Below are 25474 nucleotides of genomic sequence, written 5' to 3'. Positions count from 1 at the left end.
ATATCAACACAGATGACCAGTGTTAGCATACCCGATAACTTCCATTTCTGAGAGAATCAAAGATTATCAGAAGGAATGGGACTCGTTGTCGATGATAAGTAACAATTTTGATGGTATCCCCTTTTCCCTTCTCAGTCACCATTCTGTACCCAAGCACCCCGAAAGGACCCCCTCGAATTCACCATCAATGATTGGGGACCAGCAGGCTCGTGCTTGTGCTTCTCTCACCTTGATCCATGATCCATGATGAGGATGTTTCCATGCTGACACTATCTATACACGGGTATCCGTGGTAGTATATAGTACACCACCTTTGTGTCGTAATGCGATTTTACCCAATACTCGGTGGCCTAAGCTGTAATTGTTTCGATGCGTTCGAGGAGTCGAAGAGTGATGACGATCTATGTCCAAGGTATACCAAACTGATCAACCCAAAAGGTCAGACGTCATTTCCATCTTCTCTTGGCTACCCGCAACCCGTAACGCGTCGTACAGTCACACTGACACGCGTCACAGCACTTGAACGGTCATCCCCGCCAATCCTCCGATTACTCGATTCAGTGGACAAAACGAGCCTTAAAGGATCGACAGGGGATGTCTTACATCTTATCTACGAGGGCATCTCTGCTCTACCGAATCGAGTAACCGCTGGGGTCTTGACTACACCTGATAGTCCAGACTCTTCAATGTTGGACTAAGCAGTACCTACAACTCTACTGCGATTCAAGGATTCAAGAATCTAATCATATCGTCGGAAGTACCTCTCCAACTGTCTGACATTCAGAATATCAAAAGGTTCCCGGAGATTACGCTACATATGCGGGACGACTCTACCCGTCAGCGATACAACATATGACACTATACATCTCACATGACCAAAATGACCTAAAGATAGAACCACCCATTCCACTCCATCCTGTCTCCTGTCTTAGCTGATGTCCCGATACTCTGAACATGATGAATGTCCAAGTAGGTACACATCCTCATCATCATCAAAACGAAATTCTAAATCGCACTTCTTTACAGGTCGATCAATGGTTCAGGTACGGGTCAGGTTCAGGTTCAAGTTCAGGTCAACCAAAGGTAACTCAAAACTCAAATAGTTTTAGAGTTACCACACGAACGGGATTACCAGTACTCGTACTTCCACTATTCCGGTACACTACCCTCTCTCTAGTCTAGTTCCAGATCATTACACTCATATGGAGATGAACATTCCGTTACTGTACTTCGATTTTTGCTATTTACGGTGGCGTACAGATGTCAGTGGCTTTTTTCCTGCTTTCTACTTTCTACACAGCAGTGTAGACGGGTAAGGAGAACACGAACAAGAACCGAGACTGATTATATTACAATGAAGAACAGTGAACAATGAATGATCTCGGGTCGGGACGCCGTCCATACAATTTTTTCCTCGACTGACTTTTCTGACCGAGACTTTACGATCATCAGATTGAGATCATCCCCCCTCTTCCCCGTCTTTCATCATACATCACCTGTACAGTTATAGGATATATATACTCATAGATCGATTACCACACTTACTTTCTCTCATCATCTATTTATCATCTCATCTTGATTTTTACTTTTTACTAAACGGACTTTAACACATCACTGCACCATGAAACTTTCCATCCTCGGTTCATTACTTTTCATGGCCTTACCAGCCTTTTCGACCCCAGTGGAAGAAAGGTCAAACGAACATCTCAATAACCTTCAACTGAGAGCTACCCAATCAAGTCAAGGATGGTACGCTTATGGATGTTATTTTGGTGAGTTTACAGACTACCTACCATATCATCAATTCCAAACTAGAAGAGAATTCATCCCCATTGATGGTGTTGATGCTGACAAATTATGATTGATCCTTGTAGATTGCTATGACGGCATGAACAGACGATTACCAATCTTAGCTTACGTAGATGACAACAATAATCCTGATATGTGCGTTCAACACTGTTTGGACAAAGGTCATAAATATGCGGGTCTGCAATGGGTAAGTAAATAAATCCATCTGATCTTCACCATAGTCTGAATGTTTTACGAGACTGAGCTGATTCTCTCGGTTCGGTGGAAATAGGGTAAAGAATGTTACTGCGGTGATGCATTAGCTGGAGAACCTGCTAAACCTGATGAATGCGATCATAAGGTAAGTAAAAACCTCCTGTAGTAGATCCAGGCTGATAAAGTATACACGAAAAACAGTGCGCAGACGGTAAGAATAAATGTGGTGGTCCATGTCGGAACAATATCTGGTCAGCATTCAAAAAACCAGGACATTGATTGAACTGAAAATCAAGGACTTTTTGAAAGGGATTTTTTCAATGAAGAACGTTTGAACTCAATTCGTAGGCTTTGCTTTGTGGTCAATTTCGATCGTATTGTAATACATTTATTTTGTATCTTCTCATTTTGGTCTTCTACATTGATATTCGGCTATTCAGTTGTTCATGTAAGTATCTCGTTGTTTTTCTCATCATGGGGTTTTTTGGATTTTTTCGGATTATTTGGTCAACTGTTATCGATACTGGTGAATACGATAATATATACGCTCTTTTAATGATTCCTCTGTCACACGGTCTTTACGATATATGTATTGGATCGGGTTGGGTTCGCGATGAATGAATATGAATATGGATATGAATGTGTTTTGGCTTTGAATTCGAGTTGAGAGGGAGAATAAGGTAATTCTATTCACCACTTCCTTGTGCATGTGGAATGATGTGGCATTTACATTCACTTGTAACAGGTGTTTTCAGTGGTTTGATTTGATTCCGTCACTTCGAGGATTTTTCCAAAAATCGATTCTTCTCTTTCTTGATCGTTTGCAAGTTTATAGCATAGCATCATACATCACATCAATTTGCGCCAAATCATCAACAAATATACCAATACCATTCCAAGCGATCTCACTCGAACAATCTACCTACGTCCTACATCCGAAAAGAATCAGCCAAAATGCATTTAATGTACACTCTTGATGAACGGGGAAACCGGTATGCACAAGTCAACCATCATCATCGTTCATTGGAAGTCGTGCTGATTGGTCATTGTCGATTACAGAATCTACACCCTCAAAGTAAGTTAAAACCGAGTCATAGGAATCTAAATGGTATAAGAATCTAGAAGATGGGAAATGGGAATGGGATGTCTGGAGATAAAAGAAGAATTATACTGACGATTTATCACATTGTCGATCATTTAGAAATTGACAACAGCTGGCAAACCTACTAAATCCGCTCATCCAGGTGAGTAAACACATTTCCCTTACATTCATTATCTCTACCAGAAAGTAGAGGTATCCCACTTGCCGTCTCCATCTGTTAGATCACTGATCACCTTTATTGCTTCTTACAGCTCGTTTCTCACCGGATGATAAATTCTCAAGGCATAGAGTGACCATCAAGAAGAGGTGAGTGAAAGTTTTGCTCATGGAATGGGCTATATTCTCATCTCCCTTTCCCTCTTGAGAAAGAGTGATATCACTTTCGAAAATTATCTCATGTCTACAGGACTACCTCTCTTTACCGAATGGTCGGTATGGCGGACTGTTGCTGATCTATGATGCCCGACAGATTCGGTATCCTCCCTACCCAACTCCCTTCCAAACCTTTATAATCATCTTCAACTATAGACCTGAAGTAGTAGGCATGGTGGAATAGAAAGGAATGGCAGAATAGCACTGTGCAGCAACACGTACTTTCAACTCTCTGTTTTTTGGTTTTCGGTTTTGTTTTTGCCCTAACATTCATGTTTAGAATAGAATGAAATGAATTGTTGTATACTATTCTCACATCAACGTCTTGGCTGCTCCTGAAGAGAAAAAGACAGAAAGACAGAGGCAATGAAGCGAAGATCCGTTCACGAACATCAATGAATCGTTCATCGGTGTACATTGTATCAAAATACATTTTCCCATCAGATTCCCTATAACCCTAGAATGCACTCTCCTCATTTTCATCAATCCAGGTTCCCACCTACGTCCCAGCCTAGATCTTTCTGTCTCTGATGTTCCTTCTGAGCCGATTCTGGTGTTTCTTTACCTTTCTGTATACTAATCTTGGGTGATACACCATTTTCAATGTCGTATGGTCGATTGTCATCCGCCCATATATCAAGTAAACGCTGATGTTGCTGTTTAACCCAATCGTCGAGTTTGAGCCAGTCTGCAGAAACAAAAAAGAAGAAGAAAAAAAAACAAGAAGGTTAGTTGTCGCAATTCTGATATGAAGTTTATGTCGATGATGAATGATACGGAAGAAGGTGCAAAGTATCATATCTCTTGGGTATGATTGATATACGAATAGAAGGCGAGATGGGTCCAGAAAACCGACACACAGGTTTGCAGGAAGAGTCAAAATTGTCAAGAGGGATACAGAGACACGGGAGAATCTGAATGTGCTCGATGAGGACTTGAAAATACTCACGCAAAGCGACAGTCTCAACTCCCACATCCAGCTGATTCCAATCGCCCATTGTCCAACCCATATCTATCCTCTTGACTGGATCTGTGACTGGATCGAGATGTCTTAACCATTGACCTGTACGGGCATCTTCTATCTTGATGATGTGCGCTAGGGGCATATCAGCGTTACCTATCCATGAGACCTGACAGGAGAGAGGTATCAGCATCGATGGTATCATGGTGGTTTAGCGTGGAATGAAAGATATGCACAGAAGCCTCGAGTTTTTTGACGTAATTTGATTATAGTAGAAAAGATCATACAGAAGACACTTACCAGAGGCCAACTCATAGCATATGCCAAACCTCTAAAATAATCACCGAAATAATGTGATCTTCCTGCTGATGTACCCCAATATATGTTCTCTGCGCAATTTAGATCTTTAAATCCTGATATCAAGTTTGGCATCACCAGTATCGTCTACGAGAACGAAAAATAATCATCTATCAGTTTCCTTCGTGGTATATTGAGTATATACAGTTCGTAGTGAAACTTACATCATCGTCCGCTTTCCTATTTGATCAAACCATATCAGCTTGTTATCCTTCTGGAGGTGAATGACAAAATGTAGACGAAAGGAGATCTCTGCTCACATGACAAATCTCGGACGTCCTTGCACTCTTCCCGGTCCACTATATTCCTTCGCTACCCATTTGAAATATTCGTGTGTCTTACCTAGATCTATATTATCGATCATCTACGTTTATGGAGAACGCATACAATCATTTCAGCGTTATCAACAACGATAAGATACGAGACGATCTGTTTGAGCTGTATGATCGCACACTCACAGGTAACATGACCATATCTCCAAACTCGTTCATCTCAGCTTCCACCTTGTTCATCAACCTTGATCTGGCAACTGCTTCTTGACTTATAGGATTCTCGGGGTATGGTGGTGTACCCAATATGAATTTTACCGTGAATTGGTCAGGAGGGAAATCAGGTATTATCACTTGACGGTATCTGAATAATACAAAAGGTGGTCAGCGATCATTCAAATCGACCCATCAAGTTCCTCCAACTCGTAAATCTTCCCCTTAGTATACGATTTTCCTCGGAAAGCTACTGCTTTCGTCTTTTGTTCACTTTTACAAACTTATCCATCTCGTCCATATCTTAAAACTCAATCGTACAGGCAAAACTCACAGATCTCTTCTCTCCCTTTTATCAGCCGCCGAAAATATCCCTAAAAACATTAACACTCCTCTTTCCTTTTCCCTCCCTTCAAGGGGTACATCACACCCTATCTCATGCGGCTGAACCGACGAGAGCAACGAGAAATCAGGTTCCTCGAACGATCTCTGAATCTCTTCATCTACAAGATGCGCATCTTTCCCTTTGGCCACATCTTTACCTTCTCCTGAATCTGCCGGTGAGTCATGCGATGGTACGGTATTGACATCTACCTCCTGACCTGTGCTAGGTCCGCTCGTAGCTGCGTTGAGAGCCAGTATGACGAGAAGGATGATCGTGATTGAAAGTACGTACAGGGACGTCTTCAGACGTATGGAAGGTCGGAGGAGGAGTTGAGGGGAGAAGATGTATTGTCGGACGGAAGGGCGGGTAAGGGGGTAGGCGCGGGCGGGCGAGGAGGTCATATCGTTGTTGAATGTTGTGAGAGAGACATGAAGGTGATGGCGTTGCAAGCAGATGAAGGAGTTGGGTTGATTCGATGGACTGGGGGGTAGAGAGAGAGATGTATCTTGTATTTCTTCGCTTGAAACCTTGACCTGAAAATGGTGCCCCGAGCGTATGTTTGCTACCTACTCCGAATGCTATACTGTTGGACAGTTTATCTCGTGGGCGCTGGCAGTCTTTGCTATTGATCAAGATGTTGCTCGTGAGTCTTTTTCGTGGTCTATGGTCTGGCGGCAGTGTCAAGTTATCAAATGCCAATGATAATGAGGGAAAAGACCCTATAGCTGTATGATCTTCAAACAATAAGTTGAGCTCTGTTCCTAACAAACGGAATTATAATTGTTAATTCACCATCTTTACCCTCGGCGCGCGTAAGCTTACAAGTGAGGAACAGAGTGAACAGTACAAGGACAGCACGTCTTTAATGAATTTATGCATATTCAGGTCATACAGCACGGCGACTCAAGTCCTCGCTCACAAGGGCAACAATATACGACAGCAAAGGTTACATCTATCTAATCTTTCCCATACTCCACATCTTCCTGCTTGAACGTACTCAATCTGTCAGCTAAGCCATATCTAGTAATCTTGCACAAACGCCATAACGATCCCAGGATCGATTGAACTGAGAATTGATAGGTGTCGCGTAGAATAAAACGAGAAGGGGCGGAGAATGTCTCGGCTAAGACGCACAACGAGTAGCAAAGCCAGATTGCAATATGTGACCGAATCTGTAGGATCAGCAATCGCAGGCGGGGGGTCTTGACGTAGGACAGCACATCCTGTCTGTCTGCTTGTGAGGGGGGTTCTAACGGCTCATGTAGGGATTATCGAGTGGTAGGATATGGGATGGTAAAGAGGAACTAAACAAGGAATTAGACGATTGATAAAGAATAGCTTCGAACAGCTTACCCCGTATGACAACTTCTCAGATTCACCTCCGCCATCAGTCACAGTCCAACAGGATCCAACATTTTGCCATCTCTTAGCTGACCTATCCTTCCAAGAATCTGACAAGCAGCTGTCCCAAGCAGCTGCGGACCGATTCTCATCCCCATCCACGCTCTCAAGGTTGTAGTCGTCAACTACGTACAGCCGAACGTGACGACTGGGTAAATTGACGAAGTGTTTGAGAGACCATACGTCCAGTGATACACCTGCAGTAGAGTGATCTGGACTCGCTCGGAGGAAGTCTTCATCAATAATCAGGGTTCTCTACGGATAGGCATTCAGAATGGGCTCTGCTGAGGAAGAGCGAGGTCTGGCGATGGGGTCACATCCATACGTGCTTGCTCGACACTCAGAGACAAAACCAGAAAGCTTTGCTTGTAAGTTACTGAATTTGCCTCATGCATATCTCCTTTTCGGCTATTTTTAAAAAGCAACGACATAATGACTCCGGTCCGAGTCCATCGGCTAAACCCGTGTAAAATGATACGACACTGGATGTTTACTATCTCAGGCTCGGTGTCATTTCTTCTTATTTGGCTTCTCATTGAGCTCATCGAGTATATATTTAAGGAGATCTACCCTCGACCTGACCACACCGATCAGAACATGCCATCAAAAGTCAAAGTGTCGGCTGTCCAAACATGCCCGGTTGCCTTCGACCTCACAGCGTCTCTAGACAAATACGAGAAGCTCATCAATGAAATTCTTCAAAAGGACAGAGCGGACCTGGTAGTGCTACCTGAAGCATCACTAAGCGCATATCCCAGGTTTTTGGACTTTCAGATCGGGACCAGAACGGACGATAACAGAGAGTGGTTTAGTCGTTACGTCAAGGTGTGTACGGTAGCTCCGGATGGTTGCGACAGGACTGATGCTGAGCCGAACTTATAGTCCAGTGTAAAGGTACCCCTTGACGCGGTGGGAAAGAATTGGCTCATCGATAAACCTATATATCGCGAAGGAGACGATTTCTATGCGTTTCAAAGGTTGTGTTTGGTATCTAAGAAGCAGGGCATCGTGAGTTTCTGGCGAGCAGGCCAATCGCCAACTTACACAGTTTACCAGTACTTGTCGATCGGCGTAGTCGAGCGCTCGCTTGTGGGCTCAACATTATGGTGCACGAACCTTCTCTTCTCCCCTATAGGCGTACTCTTGTCGAAACATAGAAAGCTTCAGCCTACCGCAGCGGAAAGGATTGTTTGGTCTCAAGGCGAGGCTACCAACCCAGCTGCAAATGGCGAGGTGGAAGACAACCTACCTGTGGTCCAAACCAAGATTGGCAAAATTGGCGGATTGATCTGCTGGGAGAGTGAGTGGAGATCATTCTGTCAAGTCATGCTGATGCTGCGATAATAGATTATATGCCCCTTGCGCGTTATCAACTGTATAGGAAGGGCGTGGAGATGTGAGTCGTTGTGGATGAGAAGGACATCTTAGTTAACGTCGAATCAGATACACCGCTCCAACGGCAGACAGTAGACCGACGAATCTGCCAAGTATGCAACACATAGCACAGGAGGGGAGATGTTTCGTTATCTCAGGTGAGTCGAACTCCGGGCAGTGGGAGTGAAGCTCACGCACGGACCAGTCAACCAATACCACGCTCCGTCACATTTTCCAGCGGACTATCCGCCTTCACTCGCTCTGTCGCAATCAGAGAAAGAGGAAAACAAAGCTTGGTCCAGAGGTGGTACGAGTATCATCGGTCCTTTGGGGCAGATACTAGCCGGTCCACTATGGGACCAGGAGGGTGTGATCAACGCGGAGGTGAGCAGTCTGGCTTTGAAGTGTGTTCGAGCGCTGATGACTCGAGTCAGATCGATCTTGACTCATTGCACGGCGCAAGATTGGACTTTGACGTCGCAGGACATTACTCGAGACATGATATCATGTTAGGACTGCTTAATCTACCTGCTGCTAGTGCTGAGGAAGCTTTTTAGATACTCTGACAAAGTACGTTGAGGCAATGCAGTGTGGGTCGTCGTTGTTGGTATTATCCATGGCATCAGGGACTATCTGCAGGCTAGGCTTACTGATAGAGCCCGCCGATGGCAGGGCTCTAGACTCTATGGAGATTTGTGTGGTAGAGAAGGAAGAGGGGTATCGGTTTGGCAAACACTGGCTGGAGTGGCAGCAGTAGGGCAGTCCCGACCTTGCGGGTGTAGGGTTTATACAGCGTATAGACCGGATGAATGTTCTTGCTTTTGAGTTTGAGACTGCAACTGTACAACCTTGCCTGTTCTCGTGAAACGCTGCGTGGAGCGGTTTTCAGAAGTTTACTGTGGCTCAAGTTGAATCGATGGCTTTCCTACTTTCAAGTGAGACGCTGGCCAAGGTGAGATTCAGATGTGTTACTCACAATGATAGGCCAGCATGGCCAGCAGCATCTACTTTGCGATGGCGAGACACGAGAAAGTGAGTATCCTTGCCATGCAATGCAGCAGAGTGCGCTGTTCGTGATCAGCGCCCTCAAGTTAGTCGGGAGAGCTCCTATCCAGTAAGATGCGCAGACGGGACGGGATGTGGTGCTTTGCACCATCTATGGCCTTTGTTGAGATACCAAGAAACAACACCCGATATATCACTGACAAAGTTTCCCAATGGTCCCCTTGACGCTTTGATGGTACCTGTACCTGTTTGATGACTTTATACCCGCTACCTCGTATACACACGTGAAATGTCGCTTTGACCTCCACACCACGCGCAACCCCTCACGACATTCACTCGAGGTAAGTTACATTCTCACATTCTCACTCTTGTAACATCAACTCTGTCCACATATTGGTAGCAAGGAAATACACGCAACATGTCAGACTCATCAGCACAGTCCCTCAAACAGCTCAAGATCAAGACGGGAGTAGTCAAGCGGTAAGCTCACATTCACTTACCTACTCTCTCGTTCATCTTCTGATCGTGGCGTTATAAACAGATTACACAAGGAAGAATCGATATATGCTCAAGAAGTGGTCGATCAGAAGAGAGTAATTGAGAAGCTCAAGGAAGATGGTGCGGACGGTGCTGATATCCGAGCAGCGGTGAGTCAAGCAAAGCAGTTATCGAAGTTCATCGGTGATCAAATAGCTTACATTGACATTGCGGTTCATGGGAAACAGGAACGAGTATTGAGAGACTCAGAGATGATGATACCCAGGACTAAAAGTCAGTTAGAAGAGGCCGTACAAGCTTTGGATGATTTAGTGGTATGTTCTCGTACTCATATCTACCATCTCGTGACAATTGTCAACAAACACTCCCACCCATGAAACATGTCAACTGCATTCTTTCCTCTCGGACAAATCATCAAGTCTGATAATGGCGGAATGCGTTACTGACGTATGTAATGCAGAACGCACTCCAATCCGAAGAGGCCATTAGCAGTAGCGCCGAGTACAAAGCTGCAGTAGAACAGTTGAAGCAGGTTCGGGCTGCTTGAAGGGCGGAAGATAAGGACGCTTAAGATTTGTATGTATGATGATATATCGCGAGAGTATCTGGACCATGTCAATCGTGTGCGTAATAATGCTTTTGCTCGAGTCTGTAAGATGATAGAATTATCTTTACACACTAGCACCAATCTGCTCTAATAAATTGACATTACACTCTTACCAACAATCTTCCCTATCGAAGGTCAACCCACAAATCCTCCATGACTGACCTAACATAACTCAGGATTGATATGTAGTAAGTTGTCTCTCCAGCTACTTGGTGCGTCACCGCATATATCTGAGACATCCTCGACTACAGATGAAATTATCTAGAGATGACCCCTTCCCAAATCATCCTTCCCATCTTCATACACTTCCGATCTCTGGTCATCCTCACTCTTGAAGATATGCTTAATCCTATCCCCGTCCATAGTCGATGTCTCATATTTGAACCCTTTCGGTGCTTTCCTCTCGCTGTCTTATGATTAGTGATATCTCAGCAATGCAATAATCACAGGTTCCGAGTAAAATATACTTACATCTCGGTAGAAATTCTGTATCTGAAATATTCACTCCTCCTTATCGTGCTTTGACTCTCGGTAGAAGCTGTCGATGGTGCTGGACTAGCAGATCGAGTACGAGTTGAGGTGGGTGTACTGGAAAGAGAAGTTTTGGACTCAGTATCGCTTGACATTGTTTTTACTTATTTGCTGTAGAGACTGATCGTAGAATGCGCTCACTCCAGTAGAAGATCAACGAAGAACGTTGAAAGTACTCTTCTTAAGCTTTGAGTCACTGAGTTCAGAGTGGCAAGGACCACTAGGTGGTCTTCTGGCTGTCGTGTACATCCTTTCTTCCCAGCTTGGCTGAGCTAGAGGCGACCTTTGATCCAGTGTGTTCCAGTATAAAGGTTTGCGAGGGTGGTCAACTGTCATGTAGACTTACTGTGCGATAGCTCGACACGTTCCTAGGACTCGTTATCAGCCACGCTACATTGAGAAGCAAGAGTTCGTCATTGCCCTTTGTCAATGGCCATATCATTGAATAGCATTCATACATCCTCCAGGTCTGATCAGTGTATGTGTGTGTAGTTCTTTGCAGCTACAAACATCTGAGTATAGATCTCTCATTCACTGAAATATTCGATCATTTAGGGTATATGTATAGTTGTACGAAATTGGTATCCGGGGTCATATACAGTCTGGTTATTCCACTCCCATCAGCTGTAGGATTTTCTGATGACAATGAGTATGTTGCGATATCATTTTCGCTTCTACATCGACTCAAAATTTAGGTCAACCAAGTATTGTATTCCACCGTGATGTATACATTTACTCACAATCTGGTAAATCCGGGGGGATCTACGTAAACAGTCTCGTGATCGTTACTGTATGCGTAAGCCGAACCGGCTGGTGCACTTTGGGCATTGGATCGGGTTTGTGAGTGATTATCTTGGGAGGACATCGCAATGGATGAATATGTTCCTGTGGATTTGTATAATACCGATAAATATGATGGACGAAGATGGACAGATACCGGTATTTATACCTTAGATTTCGACCTTGATCGTGATAGATACAGTACTGTAACTACTTTCCGTTTATCCCGGATCAAGTATATAGTATGGTTACAGCTGAACCTTCTGACAAAGGAAAGCAAATGAATGGAGAGTTACCTATCTCGAAGCGTCAAATCTTGTACTATAGCGTCCTGAAAGAGGTAACCTTTCACCTGTGTCATTCGGGTTCTTCCTCCAAACATGGCTGTGCCGTTGAATGGTATGTGCAAATGACGTTGTTCCTCATTGCCTTATCATGCCGCAGAAAGAGCCAGCACTTGCCTTGATGTGGCTCCCCAGTGAGACTAACAGAAGTAACAGTCTAGAATGATGGGATCGAACAAAGATTGTCATAGAATATGTTTGAAAGTGCTTTTCCACCCAGAAATCTGCATACACAAATGCATCGGAAGGCTGTATATGAGAAAAATCGATCATAGCGGCATTAACAGACCTAGTATGAGAGCGGTCCTAAGTTAGACCTTAAAGGCCATTCTCCTCCTTCAACTGAGGTACGCTAATTCCCGTGGCAGATTGTACGGCCTGTTCGAACATCCTGAAACTCAATCGCTCGTTATCGGTCCCCATCGACTCGACATCTTTCGGCCCTGATCATCTTGTGAGAGCTCGCTACCTTGGATATTGGCAATAGCTAATGATCTTATATTTTCGGCTACCATGAATGCAGGATACAAGGATCAGCGTACCGTACCACTCCCTCCAAGCTGACTTCAGGCGCCACAAGGATCTACTTGTAAAACTCGGACGACTTACCCCGTGTCCTGAGTGTTTCATTATCTGACCTTCTACTAGAAGTTATGGCGATACAGATAGGCTCGTTAGCAGAAGACATGTTGTGAGAATTCGCAAGATTGGTATCTACCGGTCGTAGCTTGGCAGATAGGGCGGGTAGGTGCTTAACAAAGCTCGTTTGACAATCCCCATTTATACCTTCGGAAGTCATCACGAGGAAGATGAATCATCGACCGGGTTTCCAAATGCGTGTACATGGAGTGATCGTGAATCCATTCAGAGTATGTTTCTCGATCAATGGATGACAATGACTTCGAATGTAGCTCGGGGCAATCAAAGGATATCTGAATGTCTAGAGTCGCATTGCTAATTAGACTGATTGTCATCCGCACGTATATACAATACCCGTCGATCTAGCTCCATTCTCAATGCCAGGTGCCCTTTGTTCGTTGAAGTGGAAGAGCCTATCAGTTACTTTTATGTCCGCCTTCGCCTTGTATACAGTACGAGTAGGGAGTAAGCCCTATTGGCAATGTTGATTCTCTCGAAGACTTTTGACTTCTTTGCAAAGCTATTGGAGTCTTGTCTGCGGGAACGAGGGCAATTGCAGTACATACCGATGCATAGATGAAGCGGACAATCATAGATAAAAGAAAATTTGAGATTAAGCAACGCTGAACAAAGTAGTCTTAACCTTCTCCAATCTCTCTCTCGCCAAATCCCTCTCTTCAATCAAACCCACCGATCTAGCCTGTTCTAGCGCAAGGGCAACTTGAAGTTTCCCAATTTCCATCTTTCGCTCACTATCGGATCTTGAACTCTTCGCTTCTAAAACTAAGATCTTTTCAGCTTGTCTACGCGTAGTCAAGCGGGATGTTTCCAGACCGGCTAGTGCAGTGGAGAGTTGAGTTTGTAAATCGTTGATTTCCTTGTTCAAATTAGTGTACGAGTTGGATATGGGGATGGTCTTCGATGACGGAGTAGAAGTGATGGTTATTTCAGGTGTAGCTTCTTTATCGATAGGTTGATGGGTAATAGTAGCATTAGGATGGATAGGACAAGTACATCCGTTGATACCTACTGGACCAGGTAAGGGTGAAGCCAAAGTGGCTTTTTGAAGCTTCTCGTCCATCTCCAATAAAGTATGTCGGAGTAAGGCTAATTCCCTTGCATCTCTTTCGATCTGTTTGTCCTTTGATACTAGGAGATCGTGTAGGGATCCTAAGACTGTGGTGATTTGTGGGTTGACAGTGGAGTGAGCTACGAAAGAAGAAATCAGACAATTTATATGGCTTCTTCGCCCAGTAAGAAATATGAAGAACGAACCGTTATCTCTATCGTCACTCAATGATCTCGTAGCTATTTGAAGGTAATGGATCATTAGCGTGAAGTTCACATCGGGTCACAATGACAAGTACGGTACGGGCGGATACTTCGCGAAGAAAGGAGTGATACGAGACTGTCTGCACTTACGCATGGGCGCATGTTTCCCACCATCTTTCCCAACCTTCTTGACCAAACTACTCAAACTCGTAAAACTCGCACTTCTCTTTGGACCTTTACCCATCCCACCATCACCGCCCTGAGCTTGACTGGATATTGACATCGAGCTCAAAGCTCTAGCAAATAAACCGCCGGATGAGGGAGAGGTCTTCATCCCGAAACCGCTAGAAGAGGAAGGAGACGATTTGAGTGTGTGCGATGAAGAGGATTTACGCAGTCCTATTCCCATTTGAATATGGGTATGGGGAGTTTGGATATTTGGTGATTGAGGTGACACTGGTTCTTCCGATCGTGTTGAATCATCTTTGATACTGTCTTTTGCAATGACAGAAGGAGCATCCGGTTTTCTAGCTCTCATTCCATCATTGGATCCTCTCAAATCGATCGGACTGAGTAATCTGGGATCTATAACCTGTTTATCTTTCTTATTTCTCTTCTCTTTCTCTTTATCCTTGCCTCCTCCCATCGTCAAATCTTCGGTGTTAGTACCAAATGTATTGATACCAGAAGATAAGACCTCATCATCCTCTAGTACTTTCTCACTTATCCCACCCCAATTCCTCAATAACCATCCAAGGACATTCTGCGATTTCGATACCAAATCCGATACTTGTTCCGTATTGAACGTCCCTATACCCTTGCCTGTGGATTTAGTTGAAGTATTGGTAATTACTGTTGGACCCAATCCTGAAATACCTTTTCCTCTAGCTGCACACATGGCTGGACCAAAGATAATCGAAATCGATTCGACATTTAACCTATTATCGGGGAACAAGGGAAGTTGTCCTAAGAACGCTAAGAGGTAAATGAACAAACTGAATTGAAGGGGAGGTAAAAGTTTTAACAAGATTTGAGCAGCTGTTATACGTGTTTCTAAAGGTAGTTTAAGGATATCGTCCGAAATCGAAATGGAATTTAAACTTTCATCTGAATCTTTGGCTGGAGGAGCATTATCTGTAGTTGGTGATTCATCGCTCTTGGTAGTTGCAACGCACTCAGTTTCAGAATCTTTGTCGGCCCCAACGCAAAATGCCAAAAATGCTGGAAAGAGGCTTTCATCCAATATTGGTTCTGGTAAATCCCTAACGTATCGCTTGACCAATCCAGTCAAATTGTGTATAGGCTCTTGGTTGATAGGTAACGAATCGCCATATAAAGGTGGTAAATTGAATACCTTGGTTAAATGGGAAATGCGAATACCATCACCTGCTAATCTGAATATACCAGGTTGTGACATGCCTAATCCACGTTCTCGCAAACGTCAGTACTACTTAAGCTTGAATACTGTACTGATTTCCACATAGATCTCTGACTTACCTCTTCGATATATCTCCTCTACAATCGTAAATACCACCAAAGGTAATTCATGTTTCTGCCCTCCGATCAAAGACGTACACCGACTCCCTGGCGGAGCTTCTGATAGAGGTACACCGAATGCTGGGCCTATGTTCGTGGAACAAATGTTAGTGAACATCCTATCTTAGGACGTTCTGCATGATTCTGTGTATGCAGGAGGTGATTGACTTACCTTCTTGAGGTAACGTACACCCTCCCGCCGTACTTTCATCTGACCTCCTCCCACCGCCCCCACTCAACTTCTTGAACATACCCAAAACCCCCTTTCCTCCCGCTCCAGGTGATATACTACCCTTCAACGCTACCATCTCCCCTCCCCATCCTGTTCCCGTGGTCGGGGACGATCTATCTTTTTCTCTATCATACGCTTGATCCACTCTAGCTAATAATCCAGGAATATCAATCTTCCCACTTATACCCACCGCGTCTATACCCAGTACAACACCCAGTTGATGGATCAGTCTCAGTCGGACTCGAATATGAGGTGGGACAGGGGGTTCGCGAGATTCTAAGAAAGACGATTCGAACAGTCTCTGCGAAGGAAGAGATCGCATTCCCCCCGTGGAAGAGGTCACTTCGCCTTGTTGTGCATGAGGTGTAGTTCCTCTAATAATTATTGGACGATTCACAGAAGTGGACGACAACGCCCTCGGTCGATTTCCTCCAGGCTGTTGAGTCGGAGTACGATTCGATACTAACAATGGAGTGGAGGGTTGTCTCACGATTGTCCTCTGGTTTGGTCCTGGTCCTGGACCACTGGGTATTCTAGATGCTGGACTTGGTCGTCTGACTGCAGCTGATAATGATGTATCGTCATTCAAGTCAGGTGAAGGGGGTTTGATCCTTCTTCTATTGGTTGCTATGTTCTTGGAGGAAACACTCAAATTGCCAGATCCATTAGAAGGTGTGGGCGATCCGTGGGGACTCTTATTGTTGAGTTGGGTAAAAGGGTTCTTGCTCGTATGCACCAAAGTACCTAGTGCTGGACGGGTAGTGGTAGATTGAGATAATGGAGAGGTAGCGATTGTGGGTGAACCGATACCTCCCGGTCGAGGTATCCGACTGGGACTCATATTTGTCGCTTCAGCTAAAAGCAGGTAAATGAACAAGAAGAGAGATATGTGTTTAATTCAGTGATGAGGAGATCTATAATTGAACAAACAGAATTCGTGCAGCATCTTGTTAGTCGATGGGCATCTCTACCACCCTAGTTCATGAATCAGTAGGATATATGAAATGTCTACTCCCTATCAGCCTTTCCAGCACCAGTATGATTCTGATATCAGCCAAGCGAGTACACTTGTCATGTTCACAAGCCTCAGCGCGCGTCTGCATCGTTACACTAGGTTAGTACCACTGCACTTTCAACGTAAGATAGTCAGTCGAAATCGAAATGACGCGAGTTCCGAGTTGTAAACCCGAACTATTCGGTCATGCATGCAATCGCATTGCGGATATTTGCTTACTAGGCAAGTTGAGCTGTGTATGATACGCTTATTGCTCTTCTTCGGCACCGAGGTTGGCAAAAGTAAGAGGAGTGAAAGGCTGCAGAAGGCCAAGTCAGTTATCGATCTCCACGGCAGTGTTACCGTAACTCACGTATCCACCGGCCATATAGTGTTTACCGTTTGCTTCGACCCAATGAAGACGAAGGGCGTGTAAGAATGCAGATAGACCCTACGATTACAATGTGAGCTGACTTTGGACCCTGCACGCGTAATTTTTGGGGCGAAGCTCACCTCCATAACACAAAGAATGGCAACAGTACCAGCGAACCACACAGCGAACATGAAGAAGACGAAGACACCACCACCAATGGCACCACCTTCATACTCCAATGCCAAATCAAGGGTCATCGACCACAACACTTCCGACAATTGAGCGTGAGCAAGCGACAGAGCCCAAAGACGTAGATATGAAGCACTAAACCAATTTGTCAGCCGTTTGGGATTCATATCTTGGGGTAGCCAACTTACGTGTTGGAGATACATCCTAAACAGAATTCAATGGTGTGAATGACTTGATGAACAATGATATCTCCCATGTCGAACGGCTTCGGACGATGCTGTCAGCTTGAATTCACACAACTGAGAAAGCTGACTTACATGATCCTCATCTGAAGATTCAGCAACGGCCATACCAACTTCCTCTTCCTCCTCATCAAGACGTTCGGTAGAATGTCTTTCACCTCCATTCTCTTGTCCAGTCAATCCATGGTAACCTTGACCCTTGATTCGGTTGTGTTCTTTCCAGAGCATGTAAGGTTTCAAGGCCAACATCCAAGGTACACAAACCAAGGCAATGAGAAGCAAGACGACTTGAATGAATGCTTGACCTGCAAAGAGCTGGGTTCCAGGTTCGATCGTGCCAGGGGATAAAAACATGTAGATCAACATGTTCAATAAACCAGGTGGGGCAGACGAAGCTTGCGACCAATCAATGGACCATTTGTAGACGATACAGATGACCAGATAACCGAAGATACTGTGGAAGAAAAGCATTTGAGGGATGAATTCGGCATAGATGTTGAGGTATTTCTTGAAATGAAGATGGTTAGGTACTTGAAGACAAATCGCAAAGGTCATCTGTACACCCATACAAAGTCAGTATGATAAACATGTGCACATAAAGGTATGTATACTCACATGTATAACACCTAATATGATAGATAATTTCATCTTGTAGGAGTTATTGAAGATCAAAGCGTTGTCTGCACCATGCCATCCAGGATCCATTCCCATCGCATAGATGTGACCGGTTGGAATAGCTTCGACTAAACCCGTAGCGTTGTGTGGCCATTCCCAAGCAGAATTGAAGATATGAAGAGATTTTGAGAAAATATCGTTGTACATAAAACCGGTGTAGATGGAGAAGGCTCCCATGAGAACAATGAGATATCGTCCACTGATAGCCAAAATATGTCAGCCAGGCACAACAATGCAAGACGAATTTGACGTACAAGAAGAACGTCTCGAGGTTCTCATTGACACCTCCTTTAGCGATTTGCTTCTCCCAGAAGATCATAGCAGCAGCCGTGAGGAACATGAGGATACCATGACCGATATCACCAAACATGACAGCGAATAAGAAAGGGAAGGTGATCACTGCGAATAAACCGGGATTGACTTCTTCGTAGGTGGCAATACCATAAGAGTCGATGAGAGTTTGGAAACCTTCGGTAAACTTGTTGGTTCTGTGGAAAGTCGGTGGAGTCTGATGTGTTCTCAATTCAGACAAGATAGCAGGAACGGACGTTCCAGCCGTGTCCATTGCTCTTCGTAGACCCAGTTGAATCGCAGTGATATCTCTCGACGGGCACCAACCTTCAGCGACTAAAGTTTTCCGACCTTGATCGTAGCTGAGTAAATTAAGTGTCTTGAAGATCTCTTCTTCTCGCCTAACAGCATCTGTCCAAGCTTCTAGCTGCTCAGCGATTTTACTGAGTTCAACTCTTCTGGTTTGACCCATGTTGTACAGAACAGTATCTACATCCTCCAATCTGGCTGAGACCTCTCTCAAAGCATCTGCCCGTTTATCTTGAGATGAGTCGATGTTGTACAGAGTGCCACCCATTGATTCGGCGACCTTTCGGATTTTAGCGAGAAGCTCTTCACCGTGAGCGAAGATGATGAAGACATCTTTATGGGTTTCTTTGCCGGAGGTAGGATCGACAAAAGGTTCTTCGATTTCTGTGATACCGCATATTGATTAAGCTTGAGCGCGAAGGAAAAGCAAGAGGGATGACTGTCTTACCAGAATAGTTCATATAGAGGTTACCTCTTAACACTCTCCACAAAATTCTTTCGAAAGTAGGCATTCTGGTTCTTTCGATCGTACCAGACACAAATTCGAGATCGAAGCCGGAAAGACCGGTTTCTCCGGGTAGGTTGCCATACTCAGCAGCATGTTCGAGTAAAGGGGCATTATCGCCTTCGTCAAACGAAGTTCGGATCTCAGTATGACGGTGTTCGGCCTACTCAATCGAGCATTAGCATCAGATACCGTTTGACCCAATGGCCAAGAGTGAACTCACTTCGTTGAAGAAACCAGCAGTTTCTCTCAATACCCATCGTTTCTCTTCTAGCTCTGATTTTCTCTTACCCAACTCTTCCCATGATTTATTCATATCGGTTAATCTCCTTTCATGTTCCTTTAATTTCTCTTCCAACTCGTCATACGCGTTCTGCGCGCGTGGTCCGACAGTCGTGAAGGGTGGTACAGCGGCAAGAGGAGGAATACCCAAAGTAGGTGATAGACCAGTGATTTGCGATCGGAACAATCGAAGTCTTCGGGCCATCTCTGCTAATCTCCTGAGACGAGGGGTGAAAGGTCTTTGGAATGAGGTCAAAGATGGGTTGAGCTATGGAGAGGCGTCTGTCAGTTAAACGTACAACCAAATATGACATACTGACTCACGTCTTTGAATTGAAAGTCTCCCATTTCAGCTAGCTCTGAGATTGTATCGTGTGCTACTTCAGAGGGTATATATAGCTGGACGAGGGACATCTCCTCCGATCCTATCAACGGCAATTAGATCAGTTGAACCCTTCAGTCATTATGCTACGAAACCACTCACGGAAGAGAGAGGGGTAGTTGCTTGACATCTTGAGGTCACTTGCAGCGATAGCAGCCACCGAGGGATGATGATTTGGTATCGACAGAAGCGATGTTGAGAGGATAAAGGGAGATGTAGATGTAGATGTAGATGACATTGAATGGGATTGAGTGCGCTGGTAGATGGTGACGATGATCCCAACAGCCGGTGGCACGGACCCACCCATCCCACGTGGAAGTACCTGGGGACAGCGGTGTTAAGCGGGAATAAGGGAATGAGGCACCTTTTCCCACTTCTTCCCCACCATACAATTGTCGTCATACCACATTTCGACATTCCTCTGCCTCTTCCTCTCTTCTTCATCATCAACATCTCTGGTAGACATCACATTCACACTCATATAATGGTTCAGTAGCCTGTGAGGCTCGGTATCAACAACTACTCAACACTCCCTCCTGCTGTATCAGCTCACCGCTATCATGGCCAACATCTTATTCCAGCTACGGCTGACACTCTACGCTATCCTTCTTCTCCTCGTCTCCTTCTTCGCCCTCATCATTGGGTTAGTATGTACCCTCACCGGTCGCAGGCTGAATACGAATTACTACGTAGCAAGGACGTTCTATCATGTAGCTGGACCTATATTAGGTTGGAAATTTGAGGTGGAAGGTGAAGAATATCTATGGAAATTGGAAGGTGAAGGTGGTGGTCAGGCAGGAAAGAAGGGTAGAAGTATGGTAATGGTAGGGAACCATCAAAGGTGAGTTGATGTTCGTAACCTCACCATCAGCTGTTATGTTATGGGACAAACTTAGACCAGCTGGAGCTGACACCTACGTTCTTTCCATTAGTATGGTCGATATTCTGTATCTCGGGAGGATATTCCCTAAACACGCTGCAATAATGGCTAAGAAGAGTATAAAATGGATTCCTGGCTTAGGATGGTGGAGTGAGCTTATTTCAACCTGGCCGACGACGAGATGTAAGCTGACTCTTGCGTATCAGTGATGATGTCGGGAACGGTCTTTATTAATCGATCAAACAACAAATCTGCTGTCGCTAGTATGACTCAAGCCGGTGATGACATGAAACGAAAGAGGGTGGGTTTTACAACTCAGCTGTAATCTTCACTTCATTTTCCAGACTTAGCTGATATCGATTGAACAGATATCGCTTTGGATCTTCCCAGAAGGGACAAGGCATATGTCCGCTGAATCTGATTTGCTACCTTTCAAGAAAGGTGCTTTCTACCTCGCTGTACAATGTACGTTCAGCTTTTTCTCTTCGTTTCTACTCCCAGTCCAACCTGACATACTTGATGCTCTGTTAGCTGGTGTACCCGTTGTACCAGTAGTATGCGAGAACTATCATAGATTGTTTGACGGTAAAACTCGATTTAAACGAGGCACTCTCAAAATCAAAGGTCAGTCCCTTGGCTGCATCTTTTCAGCCAGCACAACTCCAACTAACATCATATAATACGTAGTCCTTCCCCCGATCCCAACAACAGGTTTGACAGCGTCAGATGTCCCAGCTTTGATGGAGAAAACTCGTGAAATGATGGTCGAAACACTTAAATCCATATCTTCTTCACCTACCTCCACACCCGTACCGATATCTGAAATAAACTCACCTGCACCATTGTTAGCTCATCAGGAAGAAAGTAGGAATGGTTATTTCGCGACTCATGCGGCGGACGAACAAGCTGTGGAGAATGCAGTAGGAGAGGAAGAAGCAGATTCAGGTAGATCGATCAAATCTGTCAAAACGGGAGATCAGAAAGGTATAAGTAAAGTATCGGTCCAAGAGGAAGGCAACGTTGGGAAGCCGAAGAAAAAGAATAGTAATAAGAAGCTCTCTATAGCGTGAGCTTGTTTATTTTAGGTAGCTCTCGATATATATCATGATTTTTGCATTTTGGCTTATATGTATTACCGTGCTGCATGTCAGAATGATATCCGATTTCTTCTTACCTGTTGTTGGAGGTGTTGAAGGGCACATATATTCCTTGAGTGTGGAAATGATGAAGAGAGGGCATAAGGTGGGTGTGGTAGACGTCAAGCATAAATACCGAATTAAGGTATTACATTACTCCAATTTCGCACGACCGGTTCATATTGAAGAACATCAAGTGACGCCACCGTTGACTTGTGCTGATGATGGTATATTTTTAGGTTATAGTGATAACCCACTCTCACTCTAAGAGAGTAGGTATCCGCCACCTCTCACCAGGTCTTAAAGTCTACTACCTCCCAATCCTCCCAATATCCTCTAGCGCCACTCTCCCGAATTACCTATTATTCCTCCCGTACTTTCGAAGTATAATGATCCAAGAGCGTATCGACCTAATTCACGGACACGGATCCTTATCGTCCTTAGCGCACGAAGCGTTATTTCACAAAGATCTACTTGATCCACCGATCAAAGGGGTTTTTACGGATCATAGTCTGTTCGGATTTGGGGATGCAGTAGGGGTATTGACAAACAAGCTTCTGGTGGGGGCGCTGAGGAATGCAGATGGTGTGGTGTGCGTTAGTAACACTGGGTGAGTAACACTTACAACACGATTTAATCGCTTAGGTGGAAGATGCAAATATTTTGATCGCTAATTACTGCGTAGTCGAGAAAATACTGTGTTAAGAGCTCAGTTGGATCCTGAACTCGTATCTGTCATACCTAATGCTCTGATCCCAGAGGACTTCACGCCAGATCCATCAAAAGCTGATTCAGATCATAGTAAGCCAATAGACTACCAGCGATGTCGATATGAAGGCTGATTAACTGATGTAAATCGATCCTATAGTAACTATAGTAGTAATTTCCCGACTATACTATCGAAAAGGTATAGACCTCCTTATAGCCTCATGTCCACATATCTGCGCTTTATTCCCCGAAGTGAGATTTGTAGTTGGCGGAGATGGACCGAAGATGGTTGAATTGGAACAGATGAGAGAGAAGTATCAATTGCAGGATAGAGTGGAGTTACTGGGAAGGGTTAGACCAGGTGATGTGAGAGACGTAAGTATTCCCTTTACATGTCAGTCAAGCAGAGATCACAAAATGAGTCTCGCCGATATTCATATATCGTATGCGATAGGTCCTGAACCGAGGTCAAATATATCTCAATAATTCACTCACAGAAGCATTCGGGATATCGATAATCGAAGCAGCTTCAGCAGGTTTGTTTGTAGTGGCTACGAAAGTAGGTGGTGTTCCTGAGATCTTACCGGAAGATATGATCGAATTTGCCAGAGCAGATGAAGAGGGTGAGTTATACCTATCTAAATGACAATATCGTTCAATCATCATATCGAACGCTCGAGGCTTAATCTGAATATCAGATGTGATTCGAGCTCTGACTCATGCGATCCATACGATCAAATCTGGGAAACACGATCCGATCAAAGCTCATGAGAGGGTTCGAACGATGTATACCTGGGAAGAAGTCGCTGAGAGGACCGAGAAGGTATATGAGAGAGCTATGAATAGTCCTGCTAGAACTACAGCAGAGAGGTTGTCTAGGTGAGTTTGCGATTCACTTATACTCTCTCTTTTCATCGAAAGTGCTCGAAAGCTTATATGCTTGATTTCTTGACTTCTATACAGATATCTTGCCCTTGGACCGATTTACGGCCCGATATTATGTTGTATAATAGCTGTCCAGCATTATTTCTTTTGGTTCTTGGAGTGGTGGGATCCCAGAGAAAGGATCGAAGTAGTACAGAGTCACTGGGACCTTGATAAGTTCAATCAGGTAAGTGGGAGACCCGGCTTCGACACTGGACATAGGGTCTGGTTTACCTCACTGACTTGACTACTATACTTTAATAGGTGATTCAACGGGAAAAGGAACTAACATCTCAGGTCAAAATCCCCTCATGACACGATACACAGTCATGTCATTTCTACTTAGGTGATCTTCGTGTGATGCGGAAGTGAACATTCAAATAGCATGCATAGCTAAACTGCCATTGACTGATGCAGCAGCTATTCTTCTCCATGTAAGATCTGACATGGGTCAAATCTTGCAAAACAAGCAGTCACCATCGATCTGTCTGCAATCGTCTTCTTGAACATCGATATCCGCAACACTCAAGGTTTATTGCAACACAGTGAATCACCTATCTGCAACGGTAAAATAGCTGTGATACAACCTACTACTGTAGTCTTGCGTTTCACTCGCAGTGGCAGTATCGATTACTACTCTGATTGATGCATGACCTCCCTCTTCAAACTTCGGACAGTAAATTTCCCATGTCTCTCATGCCAGGTCATCAACTCGGGTGTCTTACACTCGACGAAGTGAATTGGGCCTCTTTTCCTCTTGACAAAGGCGTGCAGCAATCATCGCTGCGAATAACACCCCACGCCATTCGTCTCTTGAGGATCTCCACTGTCTGAGCGCATCATGATACTTTGACATGGCATTCCGGGGTACAGTATCTCATGCTATCAAAGGTGCCCACTCTCTTCACCCTTGATACTTCGCGTGAGCCCGGAAAAGCACCCAAGCTGCTCAGCGAGGTACCATTCTTTCTGAAAATATGCTTTCAGTAGATGCATCTATAAGCCAGACGACGACCTCTATGGGATAACCAGTGCCAAGTTCACGTAGTAGCTAACAAGTCTTTGTTGCCATAGAGTCCCACTGACAACACAATTATAAGTATCGATGGCAAACGCTTTTCAACGGAACATTGTTATCGTTGTAAAACATCAGATTCTGATCGATCATCATCTCCCCCACTAGATTGCAAACTATCAGCCTGAACCTGACCGGAAGACGATTCGGCCGTACTAGCTTGGTGAGGTTTTTGCCGTTGACCCCCATCTGCGAAGGCCATGTGGTGGTGTCACTACGACGGACCGATTGTGATACAGTACATCAAATAGCATATAATACACACCTGAAACTCCATCGCTGTCTGACTTCTGTGCACTTTCACTCGCTGATGCCGCCTAAAAATCAGGTCCATTAGCGGCCGTAATGACTCTGGGGTGATCAACGGACTTACGAATAGATAGTGGCTGTTCTTTCTCAGGCCTCTTCGTTCGTTGCTATCCTGGCTAGACATTTCTCGTCCCAGATCAGATCGATTGATAAGAGCGATAAGAAATTGAGACAGATACACTTGGGTGAAGTCAAACAGACAATGTTTGGTGATCTGATTGCCGTTTACCTAGGTAGGTAGTATATCTCAGTAATACAATCTCACACATTGTAATATGCATTTGTATCTCTTATATAGCGATCTCTATAGCCTATCGT

General features: G+C 44.5%; 9 protein-coding genes across 9 annotated transcripts; 4 read left to right on the top strand and 5 right to left on the bottom strand.

The window, feature by feature from the left end:
- Window positions 1–1621: 1621 nt before the first annotated feature.
- Window positions 1622–2283, top strand: V865_002786 (uncharacterized protein; the record flags this gene model as incomplete). The annotated part of the gene is made up of 4 exons (XM_066226585.1): window positions 1622–1772; window positions 1875–1996; window positions 2081–2149; window positions 2206–2283. 4 exons carry the CDS (start codon window positions 1622–1624, stop codon window positions 2281–2283), a joined length of 420 nt encoding a protein of 139 aa, XP_066082682.1.
- Window positions 2284–3960: 1677 nt separating this feature from the next.
- On the bottom strand, window positions 3961–6064 carry V865_002785 (uncharacterized protein; the record flags this gene model as incomplete). The annotated part of the gene is made up of 7 exons (XM_066226584.1): window positions 3961–4166; window positions 4428–4608; window positions 4740–4883; window positions 4961–4976; window positions 5057–5160; window positions 5255–5429; window positions 5613–6064. 7 exons carry the CDS (start codon window positions 6062–6064, stop codon window positions 3961–3963), a joined length of 1278 nt encoding a protein of 425 aa, XP_066082681.1.
- Window positions 6065–7661: 1597 nt separating this feature from the next.
- V865_002784 (uncharacterized protein) lies at window positions 7662–8995 on the top strand (the record flags this gene model as incomplete). Its single annotated transcript, XM_066226583.1, has 7 exons — window positions 7662–7889; window positions 7947–8072; window positions 8121–8364; window positions 8412–8460; window positions 8508–8596; window positions 8644–8822; window positions 8873–8995. 7 exons carry the CDS (start codon window positions 7662–7664, stop codon window positions 8993–8995), a joined length of 1038 nt encoding a protein of 345 aa, XP_066082680.1.
- Window positions 8996–9861: 866 nt separating this feature from the next.
- On the top strand, window positions 9862–10488 carry V865_002783 (uncharacterized protein; the record flags this gene model as incomplete). Its single annotated transcript, XM_066226582.1, has 4 exons — window positions 9862–9923; window positions 9985–10090; window positions 10169–10255; window positions 10402–10488. The coding sequence occupies 4 exons, from the start codon at window positions 9862–9864 to the stop codon at window positions 10486–10488; spliced, it is 342 nt and encodes a 113-aa protein (XP_066082679.1).
- A 321-nt stretch (window positions 10489–10809) lies between these two features.
- On the bottom strand, window positions 10810–11174 carry V865_002782 (uncharacterized protein; the record flags this gene model as incomplete). Its single annotated transcript, XM_066226581.1, has 2 exons — window positions 10810–10954; window positions 11020–11174. 2 exons carry the CDS (start codon window positions 11172–11174, stop codon window positions 10810–10812), a joined length of 300 nt encoding a protein of 99 aa, XP_066082678.1.
- Window positions 11175–12521: 1347 nt separating this feature from the next.
- V865_002781 (uncharacterized protein) lies at window positions 12522–13002 on the bottom strand (the record flags this gene model as incomplete). Its single annotated transcript, XM_066226580.1, has 2 exons — window positions 12522–12646; window positions 12813–13002. The coding sequence occupies 2 exons, from the start codon at window positions 13000–13002 to the stop codon at window positions 12522–12524; spliced, it is 315 nt and encodes a 104-aa protein (XP_066082677.1).
- Window positions 13003–13455: 453 nt separating this feature from the next.
- V865_002780 (uncharacterized protein) lies at window positions 13456–16723 on the bottom strand (the record flags this gene model as incomplete). Its single annotated transcript, XM_066226579.1, has 5 exons — window positions 13456–14051; window positions 14118–14150; window positions 14265–15533; window positions 15612–15737; window positions 15823–16723. The coding sequence occupies 5 exons, from the start codon at window positions 16721–16723 to the stop codon at window positions 13456–13458; spliced, it is 2925 nt and encodes a 974-aa protein (XP_066082676.1).
- A 421-nt stretch (window positions 16724–17144) lies between these two features.
- V865_002779 (uncharacterized protein) lies at window positions 17145–20254 on the bottom strand (the record flags this gene model as incomplete). The annotated part of the gene is made up of 11 exons (XM_066226578.1): window positions 17145–17195; window positions 17250–17327; window positions 17390–17573; window positions 17627–17703; window positions 17756–18235; window positions 18296–18554; window positions 18610–19339; window positions 19404–19623; window positions 19684–20010; window positions 20067–20167; window positions 20227–20254. 11 exons carry the CDS (start codon window positions 20252–20254, stop codon window positions 17145–17147), a joined length of 2535 nt encoding a protein of 844 aa, XP_066082675.1.
- Window positions 20255–20684: 430 nt separating this feature from the next.
- V865_002778 (uncharacterized protein) lies at window positions 20685–24087 on the top strand (the record flags this gene model as incomplete). Its single annotated transcript, XM_066226577.1, has 14 exons — window positions 20685–20965; window positions 21057–21154; window positions 21211–21305; window positions 21373–21469; window positions 21536–21628; window positions 21692–22070; window positions 22156–22246; window positions 22380–22750; window positions 22826–22941; window positions 23009–23223; window positions 23303–23471; window positions 23547–23727; window positions 23812–23959; window positions 24037–24087. 14 exons carry the CDS (start codon window positions 20685–20687, stop codon window positions 24085–24087), a joined length of 2385 nt encoding a protein of 794 aa, XP_066082674.1.
- Window positions 24088–25474: the final 1387 nt, after the last annotated feature.

Source organism: Kwoniella europaea, chromosome 1 (assembly GCF_036810445.1).
Source record: "Kwoniella europaea PYCC6329 chromosome 1, complete sequence".
In the NCBI taxonomy this organism is placed as follows: Eukaryota; Fungi; Basidiomycota; class Tremellomycetes; order Tremellales; family Cryptococcaceae; genus Kwoniella; species Kwoniella europaea.
The sequence above is the reverse complement of the archived record's forward strand: the minus strand, read 5'-3'. Positions and strand labels throughout refer to the sequence as shown.